Genomic DNA, 14,268 nt, shown 5'->3' with positions numbered 1-14,268 from the left:
ACCCTACGTTCCTGAAATAGTCAAGAAGAATGTAAACGAATCAGTGAAAAAAATCGATGAAAAGATAAAGTCTATCAAATCACTTGTATTAAAAACTGTGTATAAATCTCTCGCGCCAAAACCTTTTACAGTAAAGTTTAATATGACTAAGCATTCAGCAGAGCGCTCCACCAGACTGTTTTCATACGAGCCGTCTTCTCGATACCAAGACATTGTTCCTTTTTTAAACTTGGTAAGGGAGTCTGCTATTCAAACCATGGAAGGAGAAAGAAACACAAAGGTAAGAATTGTTTTAGTCTGTGAAATGACTCGATATATAAGGAAAAGCGGGTTCTGGCGCATTGACCCATTCCCATACTTAAGGATGCATAAAAAAATGGCGAACACTTCATATCATGACAAAACCAATACAGTCGTCTTTAAAAATCAAGAAGAAGTATAAAAATAATCATGTTATTTGTATACCAGTTCTTCAAGATGTTAATTCCTTGTTTTGTAGTGACCGATGGCAAGGGTGTGAATTCCGTCATCTAAGATAATTCTTTTGTCGTCGTTAGCGCTGAGTGCGACTTTGTTAATTTCTTCAGTGTAAACGTCGTGAAGATGAGATCTGAAAACGTTCATGGTTGCAAGCTTTTCTTGTTTACCCTGCAAGCAGTCATAGTAGTCTTGATGAGTAATCTTATTTTTGACAACGTTCTTTTTGACCCCTTTGCATTTTTTCTGCTCTTTATCTTCATCTTCTTTTTCTTCAGGGATGTAATAAGAGTAGAGCTTAGGTCGAAGCCCGACAAATTGCGTGATTTGCTTGCCACCGGTCTCATCCTTGAACTTGCCGATAATCTTTTTATTTAAGCCTACTTTGAATCCAACGTTTTGAATAGCAGGATGGTCTTTTGGAAAGTCGCTCGTGTCAAATTTGGGTTCAACATCATCAGCAGTGTCTTCGTAAAAATCTTCCGTTTCGATTTCATAAATGAGCGAGTCGGTATCGGTCATGAGCAACTTGGCTTTATCACCGTATTTAGGTTTGATGTAGTCGTAATGGAACTCAAACATGAGAGTTTTACTGATGTCGAGGATGCTCATTCCCAAGTAAACAGGTTTGTCGTAAGTGACTTGTGTTTTCTTCATGTGAATGGCAGTGAGGTTTTCATCAAAAATGTTGTACCGATCATAACGAGGATTTTTGGATAATTTTAAAACTTCTTTTCTTGTGGTAACCAGTTTAATATCAACGTGCTTTAGAATGTTTTCCATGGTTTTTCCAAAGACGGAGTTGTTCATGAGTTTAAAGAATTCTTTTTCAAACTCGTTTTTAGCTTTTGTTCTTTTAGTGGTGTTGCCATCGATGTATGGTTTCATGAAAGGTTCTTCTTCAAAGGTGATTCCTCGATGAATTTTAGTGATGACTAAACCCAATCGTTCATAGAGTTTTAGGCTTTCATGGTGGACTACGTATTTTTCTTTATTGTTTAAATTTGGAACGAGCTTGGGTACTTTTCCAATGGTTAATCTTTCAGGAGCCAAAGGCTAGTCGTTGTGTAAATCGTGAAGACTTTCAGGATAGCTCAAGTCAACTTCAAGTATGCATGGCATGCTACGCCAATTTTGAAGATCATTCATCCATCTGAATCCTCTAACAGGGAGAGGTTTGCTCATGGCCCATCCATAAAGATTGTTGGCGTCTAAATACTGGATGAATTTCGATGGTTGTGAAGGATCATAGTCTGGCATGTATTTGTTGTTGGCATTTCCAAGTCGATTCGAGATCATGCAGATTCCACCGCGTATTCCTTTTTGGATCATGTTGAGCATGTCAATATCGGTGATCAAGTCCAGCTCAATTTTAGTTTCCTTTAACATAGCGTCCCAAGCCAAACCAGGAGAGGTGTAATACCAAAGAGGGTCGAGACCGTAATATTCCATGCAAGTGTCTCTAAAATTTTCAAAGACATCGGCAAGATTCAACACGTCAGACTCGTTGTATAGCTCGTGGTAATCTTTAAAGGTTTCACATCCAAATACTTTCCAAACGTTTTGTGCATGCGCGTAGTCTTCATCGCTGATGTGTTTATCATCTAGTCTAGAATAAAAAGCTTCTTTGGATGGCAATTGCGTTTCGGAAAACTTTTCAATCGAGTCCACCCATTCGTAAGGGTAAACGCCTTTTCTTAGCAGCAAATTTCTTTGTTCTCCGCTGTAGAATGAATTGAGATGTTTGCACATGATGTCTCCTTTTTTAAATCTTCTATGAGCGCAGTCTTTACAATTGTCTTTGCACTTGCATTTTTTACCTTTCTTATCAAGGCAGTCCTTTTTGCATGTCTTAGGGTCTAATTTAGAGCACTCCTCACACAAATCTTTAACAAGGTTGCTAGTCAAATCTGCTAACGAGCTTTGCATGAACCTATAGCTGTCAACGAACCTTAAATCTCTATACACTTTTTTCGGATTACCTTTCTTATCAATCGAATCTCTCACTTTGATGCTTTTTGAGAAGCTGATGTATTTTTCTTCGCTGTTGGGTATGCAATTGAGTTTTCCGTTTTTTCCGCCTAACCTCTTGATGAACAAATGGCTGTCATAGGCAGACAAATTATGAAAGACAACAGGAATAAATTTTGGAATTCGATATTTTTTATTGCAAGCATCATGAGCAGCACCGCGGTACTTTCCGATCAAATGACAGTGATCCCACACTTTATCACCGTTAAGATCCTTTTTGCAAATGTGGCATTGAGTTGCAGTTTCAAACTTATTCTTATCCTCATCCGTCTTTATTGTTCTATTCTTCCATTGTTGTTTAAGTGAATAACTATCACAGCAAATCTTTATAAAGTCAGCTTCAAGCCTGGTAACAAATTTTTGAGCCACGTCATCCTTATCGCTTTTTGCTGTGTACTCGACAGATTTAATTTTTAAACCATCAGGTCCTATGATATAATAGCTGAACGAGCTTGGAACATGCTTTTGATATTTTTTGGTGTACGATTCTTTATTATTATATTCAGTGTTGTCATCGATAGGCTTGATGAAACTTTCAAAGTCGGCATAGACACAGTACGGAACTCTCATGGTGTTGTTGTAGTTTTTAAACTCAAGGGTTGACCCTTCTTTAGGAAGATCAATTCTCATTGGAGCGTTCTCATAACAGTATCCTTTGTGAATTTGAAGCTTTTCTTCTTGGTCATAACCATGCATGCAATTTCTGCAAAAATGAAGTTTTCTTTTTCCTTTTGTTGTTGAGGAGCCGGCAAACCGACTGAAATTGTTAATGAGACAGTAATGGCTGTTGTCTTTGTTTGAAATATACATCAAATCAACACAGTGTTTTCGATCATGAAATTTGGATATTTGCATAGGTTGAGGCTTATTCATTTCATAGTGAAAGACGTTCACACTGATGTCAGGATTATTCACTTCAAACTTTTTGATTTGAGTGGTCTTTACAGGAAATTCCATTCCTTCCCAATTGAGCTTTTTCGATTGTTCAATCAACTCATTGTCAATTCTTTCGTTGTCTCTATTTTTCATGTTAAGAGCTCTGGTGACGCACCACTTGAAACATTGATCGTCATCGTTTTTCATGTTGATGATGGCTTTTTTGTTTTTCAACTTGAGAGACAGCTCCATGTAGGAAGAGCCCTTGAAAGGTTCATAATCAACAAAGCTTATATCCATCCTCAAAATCTTGGACAAGACGCAATTGGATCCCATCTTGTTGTAATTAGCGCTACGTTCCAAGATTTTTTCTTCCATTTCAGTCATGAGCGCTCTCACATCATCACCCTCCAATAATCTTTGCGCATTAGATGAAAAGTTAGCCGTCTGAGTAGTTTCCTCACCTGTTAAGATGCTTACGCGAGTCATTTCACAGACTAAAACAATTCTTACCTTTGTGTTTCTTTCTCCTTCCATGGTTTGAATAGCAGACTCCCTTACCAAGTTTAAAAAAGGAACAATGTCTTGGTATCGAGAAGACGGCTCGTATGAAAACAGTCTGGTGGAGCGCTCTGCTGAATGCTTAGTCATATTAAACTTTACTGTAAAAGGTTTTGGCGCGAGAGATTTATACACAGTTTTTAATACAAGTGATTTGATAGACTTTATCTTTTCATCGATTTTTTTCACTGATTCGTTTACATTCTTCTTGACTATTTCAGGAACGTAGGGTTCTATCCATTCTTTAATATCATTAAACTTAGTTTTAACATAGGACGCCACACTTTTTGAAACTGCCGTCAGACTTGAAAATAAAGGTCTTGGAGCAGGAACCGGTCTAGGTGTAATAACGTTTGTTGAATCGATAACCGGTGTGTTAAGAATAGAGGGTTCATCTCTTATCATCCTATTTTGCAAGAGAGCAGAAGGTTCGAATGAAATCAAGTCGTCAGACCTTGGTCTTGGGGCAGGCACAGGTCTTTCAGAACCAACAGCAAACCTTACTTTTGTCGGCTTTATTGAAACTTTTGTCGGTTTTACAGAAACTTTTACAGCTGGCCGAACAAACCTCACCACGGTAGGTGTTTCAGGCAAAGGTCTTGCCTCAGTCGTTCGTCTACGAGGAGCAGGACCATACCCAATGATAGGTCTTGTGTTTTTTATTGCCTCAACAAGCTCTTCCCTAGTCATTCTGGTATAGTCTTTTATAGCTCTTTCTTTAGCATCTCTTCTTAATGATGCCATTGATACTTTTCGATCTTTAACAGTTTTACTTTCCATTTTTATTACGGAAAGATTTTTCTTTATGTCACTTTCAATTTTTCGCTCTTTGGCGAAAGTTTTTGCTTTTTGCTTTTTAACATCAGTTTTATCACCCATTTTATTAAGGGAAAGAAAATTTTTTTCGATGCATTCAAGTTTTCGCTCTTTAGCAATTAATTTTTTTGAAGAATAGATACTCATTTTTATTATACTAAGATTTTCTTTAAGTCAATTCAACTTTTTTAAATCTTGGCACACTTTCAGCATATTTTCTTCTTCGAAAAGTTTTTACCGTTTTTTAATTCTTTTCGCGGGAGAATTAAAAACTTATGAAACAAGATAATTGGCAAAAATTTCGCTTATTGAGTCATATACATGTGCTTGACCCATTTCATCAAATCTAATCGTATACTTTCTTCCCCACTCGTCATGTGCAGTAAATTCGCATCCAGCCGCATGAATTTCTTTTTCTTCATCAAACAGATGCGCACGACCCATGGTATCAAATTCAATCACATACTTCCTCTCCATCTTTTTATTTATGCCAAGAATTTTATTTAAGTCAATTTTTTAACATGTTAAAAGTTAAAAAATCAATTTTGCTGCTTTTTACGTTTTTCAAGCTTTTCAGAATTTAAAAATTCAATCTTGATTCCATCATCTACCTTTCCATCTCGACGCTCTAAATATCTCCATCCACGTCCAGTCCCTGCCATCGCTTTGTAAAGAGACTTGTATTCAGTCACCTCACCCGTTTCAATGTTGGTTATTCTCACAGTGATGGGTTTTTTCTTAACTAAACTAAGCCATTCCCATTTTGGATCAACAGGTTTTTTTTCTTTTGGAGGAGGCTTTACTTTTTTTTCTTTTGCTCTTTCTAAAATCTCATCTTTACTAATCAAATTATTTTCAACCGCAAGCATCATCAACGTTATTAAATCATCTGCTGTTTTACTAACGCCGTTTTCATTCAACAAATTTTTCAAATACGATGTTGTATATCTCATTTTATTATACCAAGATTTTTTTTAAGTCAATTCAATTTTTCCTGAAAAGACATCTTAATAAACTTAATAAACAGCAGTCATGTTGGTTCCGTCTGAAACAAATTTAAGCAGTTTGTCAGAGATCACCACTGCAAAAATAACGGTATTTGCAATAGTTGAAGTTCGAAATTTAAGGTTTACCACTAATTCAGCTGTTTCCGACGCCACTCTTTCTTTTTGCTTGCTGATATCCACAAAGAACAACGGATATAATTTTATATATTCAAGCAAGCTTAACCCAGATTGACAAACAAGTTCATTTGTGCCGTAATATTTTTCATCAAAAGAGAACGCATCTGAATAAGCCATGACCACTCTCTTTTCTCCAAAATTCAAGTCGTAATTGTAATTTGGATACTTTATTCCGTTAACAGTCACGTAAAAATTGCTAACATCACAATGGTCGAATAGTGATGGATTAACTGTTTGACTGGAATTTCTGTTTGTCTGAAGTCCGAACAAGATAAATCTTGGAATGCTTTTGTCAGTAACTCTTCCAAGCGACCAGGTAAATTCTGTTTGACCGGCTGGAATAAGCTGTCTTTCACATTTGTTTGATTTATAAGCCACTTGAATGGGGATTTTTTGAGCTATTAAATTCATGAAATCAGTCTTTTTCGAAATATCCAATTCAACGCGAGGCATATAAAGTCTGAATTTTTTAAGGTTGATCATTCCTCCACTAACGCTCTCCGCTCTATAAATCGCATCATCACATTCTTTCTTTGTAAAGGTGATGGTATGCCTAAACCCATAAACAACTTTGTCATAGGTTTCGCAAAATCCAAAAATGTGTTTCAACGGAATTTTAAACGAAAAAGCTCCAACGGATGTAGTGTCTGCAAACAAGTGGTCTCGTCTAACATTGAATCCTGAATTTCCAACAAGATTTGACGTATCCATATACCACATCTGTTTTAATCCATCAGCAAACTGAAATCCATAAGGATATTTCATCAATCCAAGTATGGTGGTGGCTGGACCTGGATACATCACTCTTTCCACTTGCTCTCCCGACAAGTCATAAGTCACATCATTAAACAAATACATCAAAGCGTTGTTCACCAGTGCAATGTTGTCTTTAGCATCATAAAAGGTTCCATCGCTCTTTTTCAACACTCCTTCAATAAGAATGTAAGCCTCTGATGGTACTGTTTGAATCGATTGACAGTCTATCTCAAAAGTAATCGTGCCTGAAGAATTTAAATCAAGATTGGTTGGAAGGTACTCAAAAAAATCAACTTTTTCAATACCAATATCATACTCTGGGTTCTCAGTAACTCTTAATCGCTCAGTACTTATCATTTTTTATATAATAAAAAAAATTATTTAATTCATTTAAATGTCTCTCATTGCAAGTCATCGCAACAAAATGCTATCTTCATACTATTTTCATGCCCTGCCCCATTTTCACCAGGTCTTGGATTCGAATCGCGTTCTTTTTAGACATTTTCTTAATTTGAATAGATGAACCAGTCTTTAATTTTTCAATGGTCTTTTTACCTTTATCAATAGCCACGTCTTTAGCAGCGGAGATGGCTGAAAGGGCTAACTCTGTCCCAGCAGATTTTGCAGCTGTAATCGCTTCTTGTCCAATTTTACTTGTAGCAGCATTTTTAAGCAAATTCACTGTTGCTTTTGATACACTTGACGCAGCTGCTCTTTTTATGAAATTTTTAATCATGTCCACAATACCACCTCCACCAACAACGTTCTTTTTCACATATCTTCTTTTGTTCACAATGAGCATTTTTTTAAATAAATCTATTTTTTTTAAATAATTTTATCAATAGTCCTCATTAACGATTTATATTCCTCTTTATTAATCTCCCCTTGTCTCAACAGCTCATCGCAAATAGCAACAGCCACATTTCTTGATCCTGTATTCCCAGCATGCCAAGCAGCTATACTCAATTCAAGCTTTTCCACCAACGCATTAGGATCGCTTGGAAGAATAATGACACCACTACCTTTTTTACCCTTTTCAATACGCATCATTTTTTCCCAAATAGGAGCAATAAGTTGTTGATACTTTGGTCTTCTTGATGATTTCGGTTTATGCGGTTGCGAATCAGATCTTATAGCATCACTATCCATTAAAATTTTTTCATAATTTTGCAAATCTTCATCGGTATAGCTCTTTGGTATTGTTAATTCAGTCATCAGCTCCCAAAGACCTTTTGTCCCTTCATACCTTTCACCACCGACAATGATATCATTTCCATCTATTTCAACCTCCATTTTTCCAATATACATTTTATCTCCAACTTTGTTCACTTCGAAAGGCCTTTTCTTTTTTTGATCGACTAACAGGCTCTTGATCATCTTTTCATTGCTCTCTATGATCGGCTTGAACAGCTTGCTCAAATCAGCTTGAAAATTAACATCTGAAATGTTGTCGTTGATGCTGTTCTGATAAATTCTCTTTCTTCTGTCATTAATTTGTTTCACAATTTCATCCCTTTTATTTAGGTCTTGTATTTTAAAGAAAAACATCTTTTTAAAATACGTGGAAAAAAAACATAAATTGGTTTTTACGACTACGTTGATCCTTTTTAAAATACGTGGAAAAAAAACATAAATTGGTTTTTACGACTACGTTGATCCTTTCTTAAAAAGGTTATTGAACGTTTGAATCGCGTCTTCTCGACCTTTTTGGATCAAGTTTTCTTTAGTAACTTCATCTATTCCCTTTTTGGTTTTGGTTCGTATTTCCACCGTCAAGGATTTAAATTTTTGAAGCTCACCAAGAATCAATTGAAACTCTGAATCGCTTATTTTTCCGTCTATCAACGCTTTGGAAATGTGCTCGCTGATGGTGTTCAATTTCGACTCAGCCAACACTTTGATCTTCTCATGCTTTTCCGCTTTTAATACCATCTTTTTGTTGACTTGACCTCCAACAATCGATAAAAACCCCATGCCAATAGCCACACCTTCACACGCAATCGCTACTGGACTGGCAATAATCGTAGACAAAAGCCCTATTCCAGTCGCACCTAGTGCTATACATAATCCTTGCATCACATTGTCCACATTCGAAATGATTCTAAACACGCGATGGTACTTTTTGCTTAGATGAACTCGCTTTGCTTTTTCACTCTCTATCTCTTTCTGAATCTCGCTTATTTTCTGAAGCCTATAAACATGTCCTCCTTCATCTATAGGAGCTGATGGAAGAACTGGATAAAGTTTTTCATTCAATATTTCCATTTTTATTAAGCGAAAAAAACTATTTTAAATCAATGTAACTAATCTTACAAAGTTTTTCTCCTTTTTTAACAATCACGTCCTGTTTGCTGTTACTATTCACGTCCATAATAACATCATCTACAGACTCTGAAATAATAACTTCGTTTTTTCTATAATTCAATTGATCAGTAATTTTATTCATTAATGTTATCACTGCAACACCTTTCTCCAAATTCAGCCCAATGGATAAAGCTATCATTGTATGTGAGAGAGCAGCAAATTTAATGTCTTTCTGGGCAAAAATCTCATATTGTTCGTTAACGTTGAAATAAGGTGGATGATCTAACGTTTTCGTAGACACAATAATGTTGTTTGGTCTTCTTTCCTCCAACTCTCTAACCCTCTCTTCCAAAATTTTTAATTGCAAATCCAAACTGTGGACTTCTGCTGAGGTAACATTTCTAAAAAACTTGTGAGGAGCATGCATTTTACATATTAAAAATAAATTTTTAGATCATTTTTGCAAACTTAACAATTCATTATTATCTACCCATGAATTAAACGAGTCTGGATATCCCAACCATTTGACTAACGACTTGCTCTTGGTTTTGCGAATGATTTTTTCAATTCTGAATATGTCTTGATGCGTCTTTTGCATCTCCTGCTCGTAAAAGGTGCCTTGAATTTCTTCACCGTTAGCGTCAGCGATTTTATACGTGGGCGGATTCGTATGCTGAACATTTGACACGGTAAAAACCTCTTCAGTCCATCTCGGTGTATACCCCTTTTCAAAATGAGACTTCTTTTTTACGATTCGCACTTGATCACCCATGGAAAATTTCGGTTTTGCTGGTAATGTTTGATCCTTTCCATACATATTCCACCATACCCTACCTTTATTCTTTTCATCGCTAGCTTCCACTGGTGTCATTTTGATAGAAGAGTGCTTTGTGTTGTTGTAATTTTTCACCATCTCATCTAATACGTCAATGTATTTATTGGTATTGTTGGCTGAAAAATATTTAAACATTCTCTCTTTCATCGTTCTGTTCCATCGCTCGACAACACAACTTTTTTCCTCGTTTTCAGTGGAGTATAATTGCACACCCAACGCTCTCACGTGCTTGTTGTAAAACTCTTTTCCTTTATCTACCCACAATTTGACGCATTTTCTTTCACCAAAAATCTTTTTCAACGATTCTGCCACTTCAAGACCCGTTTTGCTTTTTAACGGAACGATCCATCCATACTTTGAAAACACGTCGATCACCATGAGTAAATATTTTACGCCCTTGTTGAATTTTGAAAACGATTGCATATCCACCAAATCTGCGGCCCATATTTCATCAATGTCGTTTACAATCACCCTTCTTCTTTTAAAATGATGAATCACCGGTTTATGAAGCTCCTCTGCAAGCTGATCCGTCCATTTCAAATCACTCACACCCAATCCAAATTTAGCTTTGGCTTTGATGATAGGCTCGATGATTTTTCGCTCGCTTATTTCTCTCTGAGTAGGATTTTGTATAGAATCCATTTCTTCAAGCATCATTCGATCTGCTAAATTTCTGTTTTGCTTGTCGTTAAAATACTTGTAAGCTAAATCATGGTGATATGCTGCATTGTCTACTCTGTCTACCGGTTTGCTCCACTCTTGATACATGTCCGTGGAAGTGAGTCTTTTATCTAAATTGGTACCAGGTCCTGCAAAGTTCATACCTGGAACGTGCATTTCTCCTGGAAACTTTGCCCATGGAAGCTTTATTTTTTTTGAAAAATTGTTGATCGATTCCACCAAGTCTCCTCCGCTAAGCGCATGCGAAGATGATCCTTTGGGCGTATGAGAAGAAACAAACTTGCATTTTGTTATCCCACAAGAGTTGCAAGTCCCTTTCAACATAGGTCTGTTGTTTTTTGTGATCTCGTTTTTCAAGTGAATGGTTTCAGTCTCTCTTCTACACTTAACGCAGTACATTTTAACATATATAAAACTTTTTAAATATAAAAAATGGAAGTGATGAAATTGTCGTGTAAAATTGGGAAAACCAAAAGAAACAACAGCAAGCTTCTACCGAGAAGCATTCGAGGAATCATCGTTGGAAAGTCTGGATATGGAAAAACAACGTTGCTGCTCAATCTACTTCTCAGACCGGGATGGCTAGATTACAACCGATTGTATGTCTTTGGAAAATCCCTTTTTCAACCTGAATACAAAATACTCAAAAGATCCTTCGAAAATAAACTTCCTAAAAAGGATATTGTTGATTTGTTAACGGATGATGTACAAGACGAAATGGAAAAATTGAATTTAAACCCTGAAGATGTTATTAACAACCTTTCAAAAAAATATTCCGACAATGATGATATGGAGTGTCAATTCTTTGAAACGGCTGATGATGTGCCTGAACCTGAATCCTTAGACTCGACCAAAAACAATTTGATGATCTTTGACGATTTGCAATTAACTAATCAAAACAAGTGCGAAAAATATTACATCCGAGGAAGACACTCTAACGTCGACTGCTTTTACCTCGCTCAAAACTATTTCGAGATTCCAAGACATACCATCAGAGAAAATGCTAACTTTATTTGTCTCTTTAAACAAGACCAAAAAAGTGTTAATCACATTTATCAAGACCACGTTTCGTGCGATATGAAAATAGAAGATTTTAAAGCCTTTTGCAATCATTGCTGGAATGAACCTCACGGATTTGCCGTTATTGATCTCTCTTCTAAAAAGAACGAGGGAAAGTACCGAAGCGGGTTTGACAATTTTTTATTTTTCTAAAACAATTTAAAAAATAATTCTTATTTAAAAAAATGACAGGTATAATAATCGATGTAGATGGAAAATCAAGTGTTATCACCACTGATTTTTTGGATAAAATCGTTTTTGACGAAGGAAAAAGTTATGAAATGGCTTTTCTCGGTCTTGAGACTTACAACAGCATTCCAAATGTAAACAGTAAAAACAATTCTTTCAAATACAGCATGAACAATGGAGCTAATTGGGAGAACATTATCATTCCATCAGGAAGCTATGACATTAAAGACATCAATGAGTATTTGCAAAAGTCTATTTTTAACACAATAAAAACAGCTCAACGTGGAAGTTATATTATTGCAAATAAAATTAATTACTCTCCAAACAACCTTCAAATTGGAATCAATCTTAATACTTTAAAATCAACCATTAAACTTGGTTTGAATTATTTGATTGACTTTAACGTGGAGAACAGCATCTCTTCAGTTTTAGGGTTTACTAAAAGAAAATTAAATTCCAATTCCGAATACGAGTCGGATCATATCGTTAGAATTTCAAGCATTAACACCATCAGAATCGTTAACAACGTGATCGGATCATCCTATATTAATGGAACCCAATTAAATTGCATTTACTCGTTTTATCCAAATGTTAGTCCAGGCTATAAAATCATCGAGAGACCAATGCATTTGATTTATCTTCCTGTTAAACTGTTTGAAATTTCAACAATGGTTACTCGCATCATTGATCAGAATGGAGATTTGGTTGATTTTCGTGGAGAGGATATTACAATACGATATCATATTCGAGAAGTGAAATAAATAATTTTTAATACATAAAAAATGAGCAATTATCAAAATATCAAAATTAACATCTCGCAGAGCCAATCTGATAAAATTAAAAAAGCTATGCATGATAAAACCGATACTAGCATTAAGCTTTCTCATCAAGACTTGAACGGTAAACATGTTCTCGCTATCACTAATTCACAATTGAACAAAATTAGAAAAGCGTATGAAGCTGGTAAAGGAGTCACTCTTAAATTGAGCAAAAGACAAATTGCATACAACTCGAAAATAGAAGGAGGTTTCATCGGAGCTCTTTTACCGTTACTAGGTATGATAGGCAGCACTCTTGCCACAAAGGTTGTTCCTGCTCTCGCCACTGGATTGTTAGCAGGTGTAGGTTCTTCTGCCGGCTCTGCTATGGTTGATAAAATTGCAGGAAGAGGTCTTTTTTACATGAGCAAAAATGGAAAAGGAATGAAGATAAAAACTTTAGGTGGAGAAGGATTGTTTATCACCCCATGGACTAAAAATGTTCACGGTGATGGACTCTTCATTAAAACTGGAAAAGGTTATCAATCTGTTGGAGCTGGTTTATTACTCGGACCTAACTCACCCTTTAATAGTATACCCTTTTTAGGTGCTATTCTATGAAAATCGCTTGTTAAAAAATTCGGATAAACTTTTTAAGAAATTTAAAAAAATGATCGACTTTCAATGGATTGACGTAGAAGGAATTGTTTTACCTAATGAAGCTTTAACTAACTTTCAATTGATAAAGGCTGCTAAACAGTTAAAATTAAAAAACTTTCGAGGTGTTTTTGTGAGGGATGATTTATCAAAAAAGACAATGAAAAAAGAATGTGGAATTGTGAATACAGGAGATTCAAGCACTGGTGGGTTTCATTGGGTGTGTTGGTTTAAAGACGGTGACAAAAAGTATAGTTTTGATTCTTACGCTCAGCCTCCTCTTGTTGAGCTGGTCGACTACTTGAAAAGCCCAGTCTTTTACAACAGCGAGAGAGTACAGTTTGGTAATACGTCTTATTGCGGTCACTTGTGTCTTTACGTCTTGAAAAAATTACAGGAAGGGGATGACTTTCAAGAAGTTATCAATACCTTGTGGTGACTGCTTAATGAACGGAAATGAACGTTTTCAGATCTCATCTTCACGACGTTTACACTGAAGAAATTAACAAAGTCGCACTCAGCGCTAACGACGACAAAAGAATTATCTTAGATGACGGAATTCACACCCTTGCCATCGGTCACTACAAAACAAGGAATTAACATCTTGAAGAACTGGTATACAAATAACATGATTATTTTTATACTTCTTCTTGATTTTTAAAGACGACTGTATTGGTTTTGTCATGATATGAAGTGTTCGCCATTTTTTTATGCATCCTTAAGTATGGGAATGGGTCAATGCGCCAGAACCCGCTTTTCCTTATATATGACTCGCGTAAGCATCTTAACAGGTGAGGAAACTACTCAGACGGCTAACTTTTCATCTAATGCACAAAGATTATTGGAGGGTGATGATGTGAGAGCGCTCATGACTGAAATGGAAGAAAAAATCTTGGAACGTAGCGCTAATTACAACAAGATGGGATCCAATTGCGTCTTGTCCAAGATTTTGAGGATGGATATAAGCTTTGTTGATTATGAACCTTTCAAGGGCTCTTCCTACATGGAGCTGTCTCTCAAGTTGAAAAACAAAAAAGCCATCATCAACATGAAAAACGATGACGATCAATGTTTCAAGTGGTGC

General features: G+C 36.0%; 1 protein-coding gene and 1 pseudogene across 1 annotated transcript; both read right to left on the bottom strand.

The window, feature by feature from the left end:
• LOC149892485 (uncharacterized) overlaps window positions 1–14,268 on the bottom strand; it is a 29,815-nt pseudogene that overhangs the window by 11,692 nt on the left and 3,855 nt on the right.
• On the bottom strand, window positions 481–1,089 carry LOC149892487 (uncharacterized). The gene has a single exon (XM_090080627.1). The coding sequence runs from the start codon at window positions 1,087–1,089 to the stop codon at window positions 481–483; it is 609 nt and encodes a 202-aa protein (XP_089936753.1).

The sequence above is a fragment of the Hydra viridissima genome, unplaced genomic scaffold (genome assembly GCF_058129835.1).
Source record: "Hydra viridissima isolate aposymbiotic clone 2 unplaced genomic scaffold, HvirCarnegie_v1 scaffold_2, whole genome shotgun sequence".
Lineage (NCBI taxonomy): Eukaryota > Metazoa > Cnidaria > Hydrozoa > Anthoathecata > Hydridae > Hydra > Hydra viridissima.
Note: the sequence above shows the minus strand (reverse complement) of the source record. Positions and strands in the feature narration are given on the sequence as shown.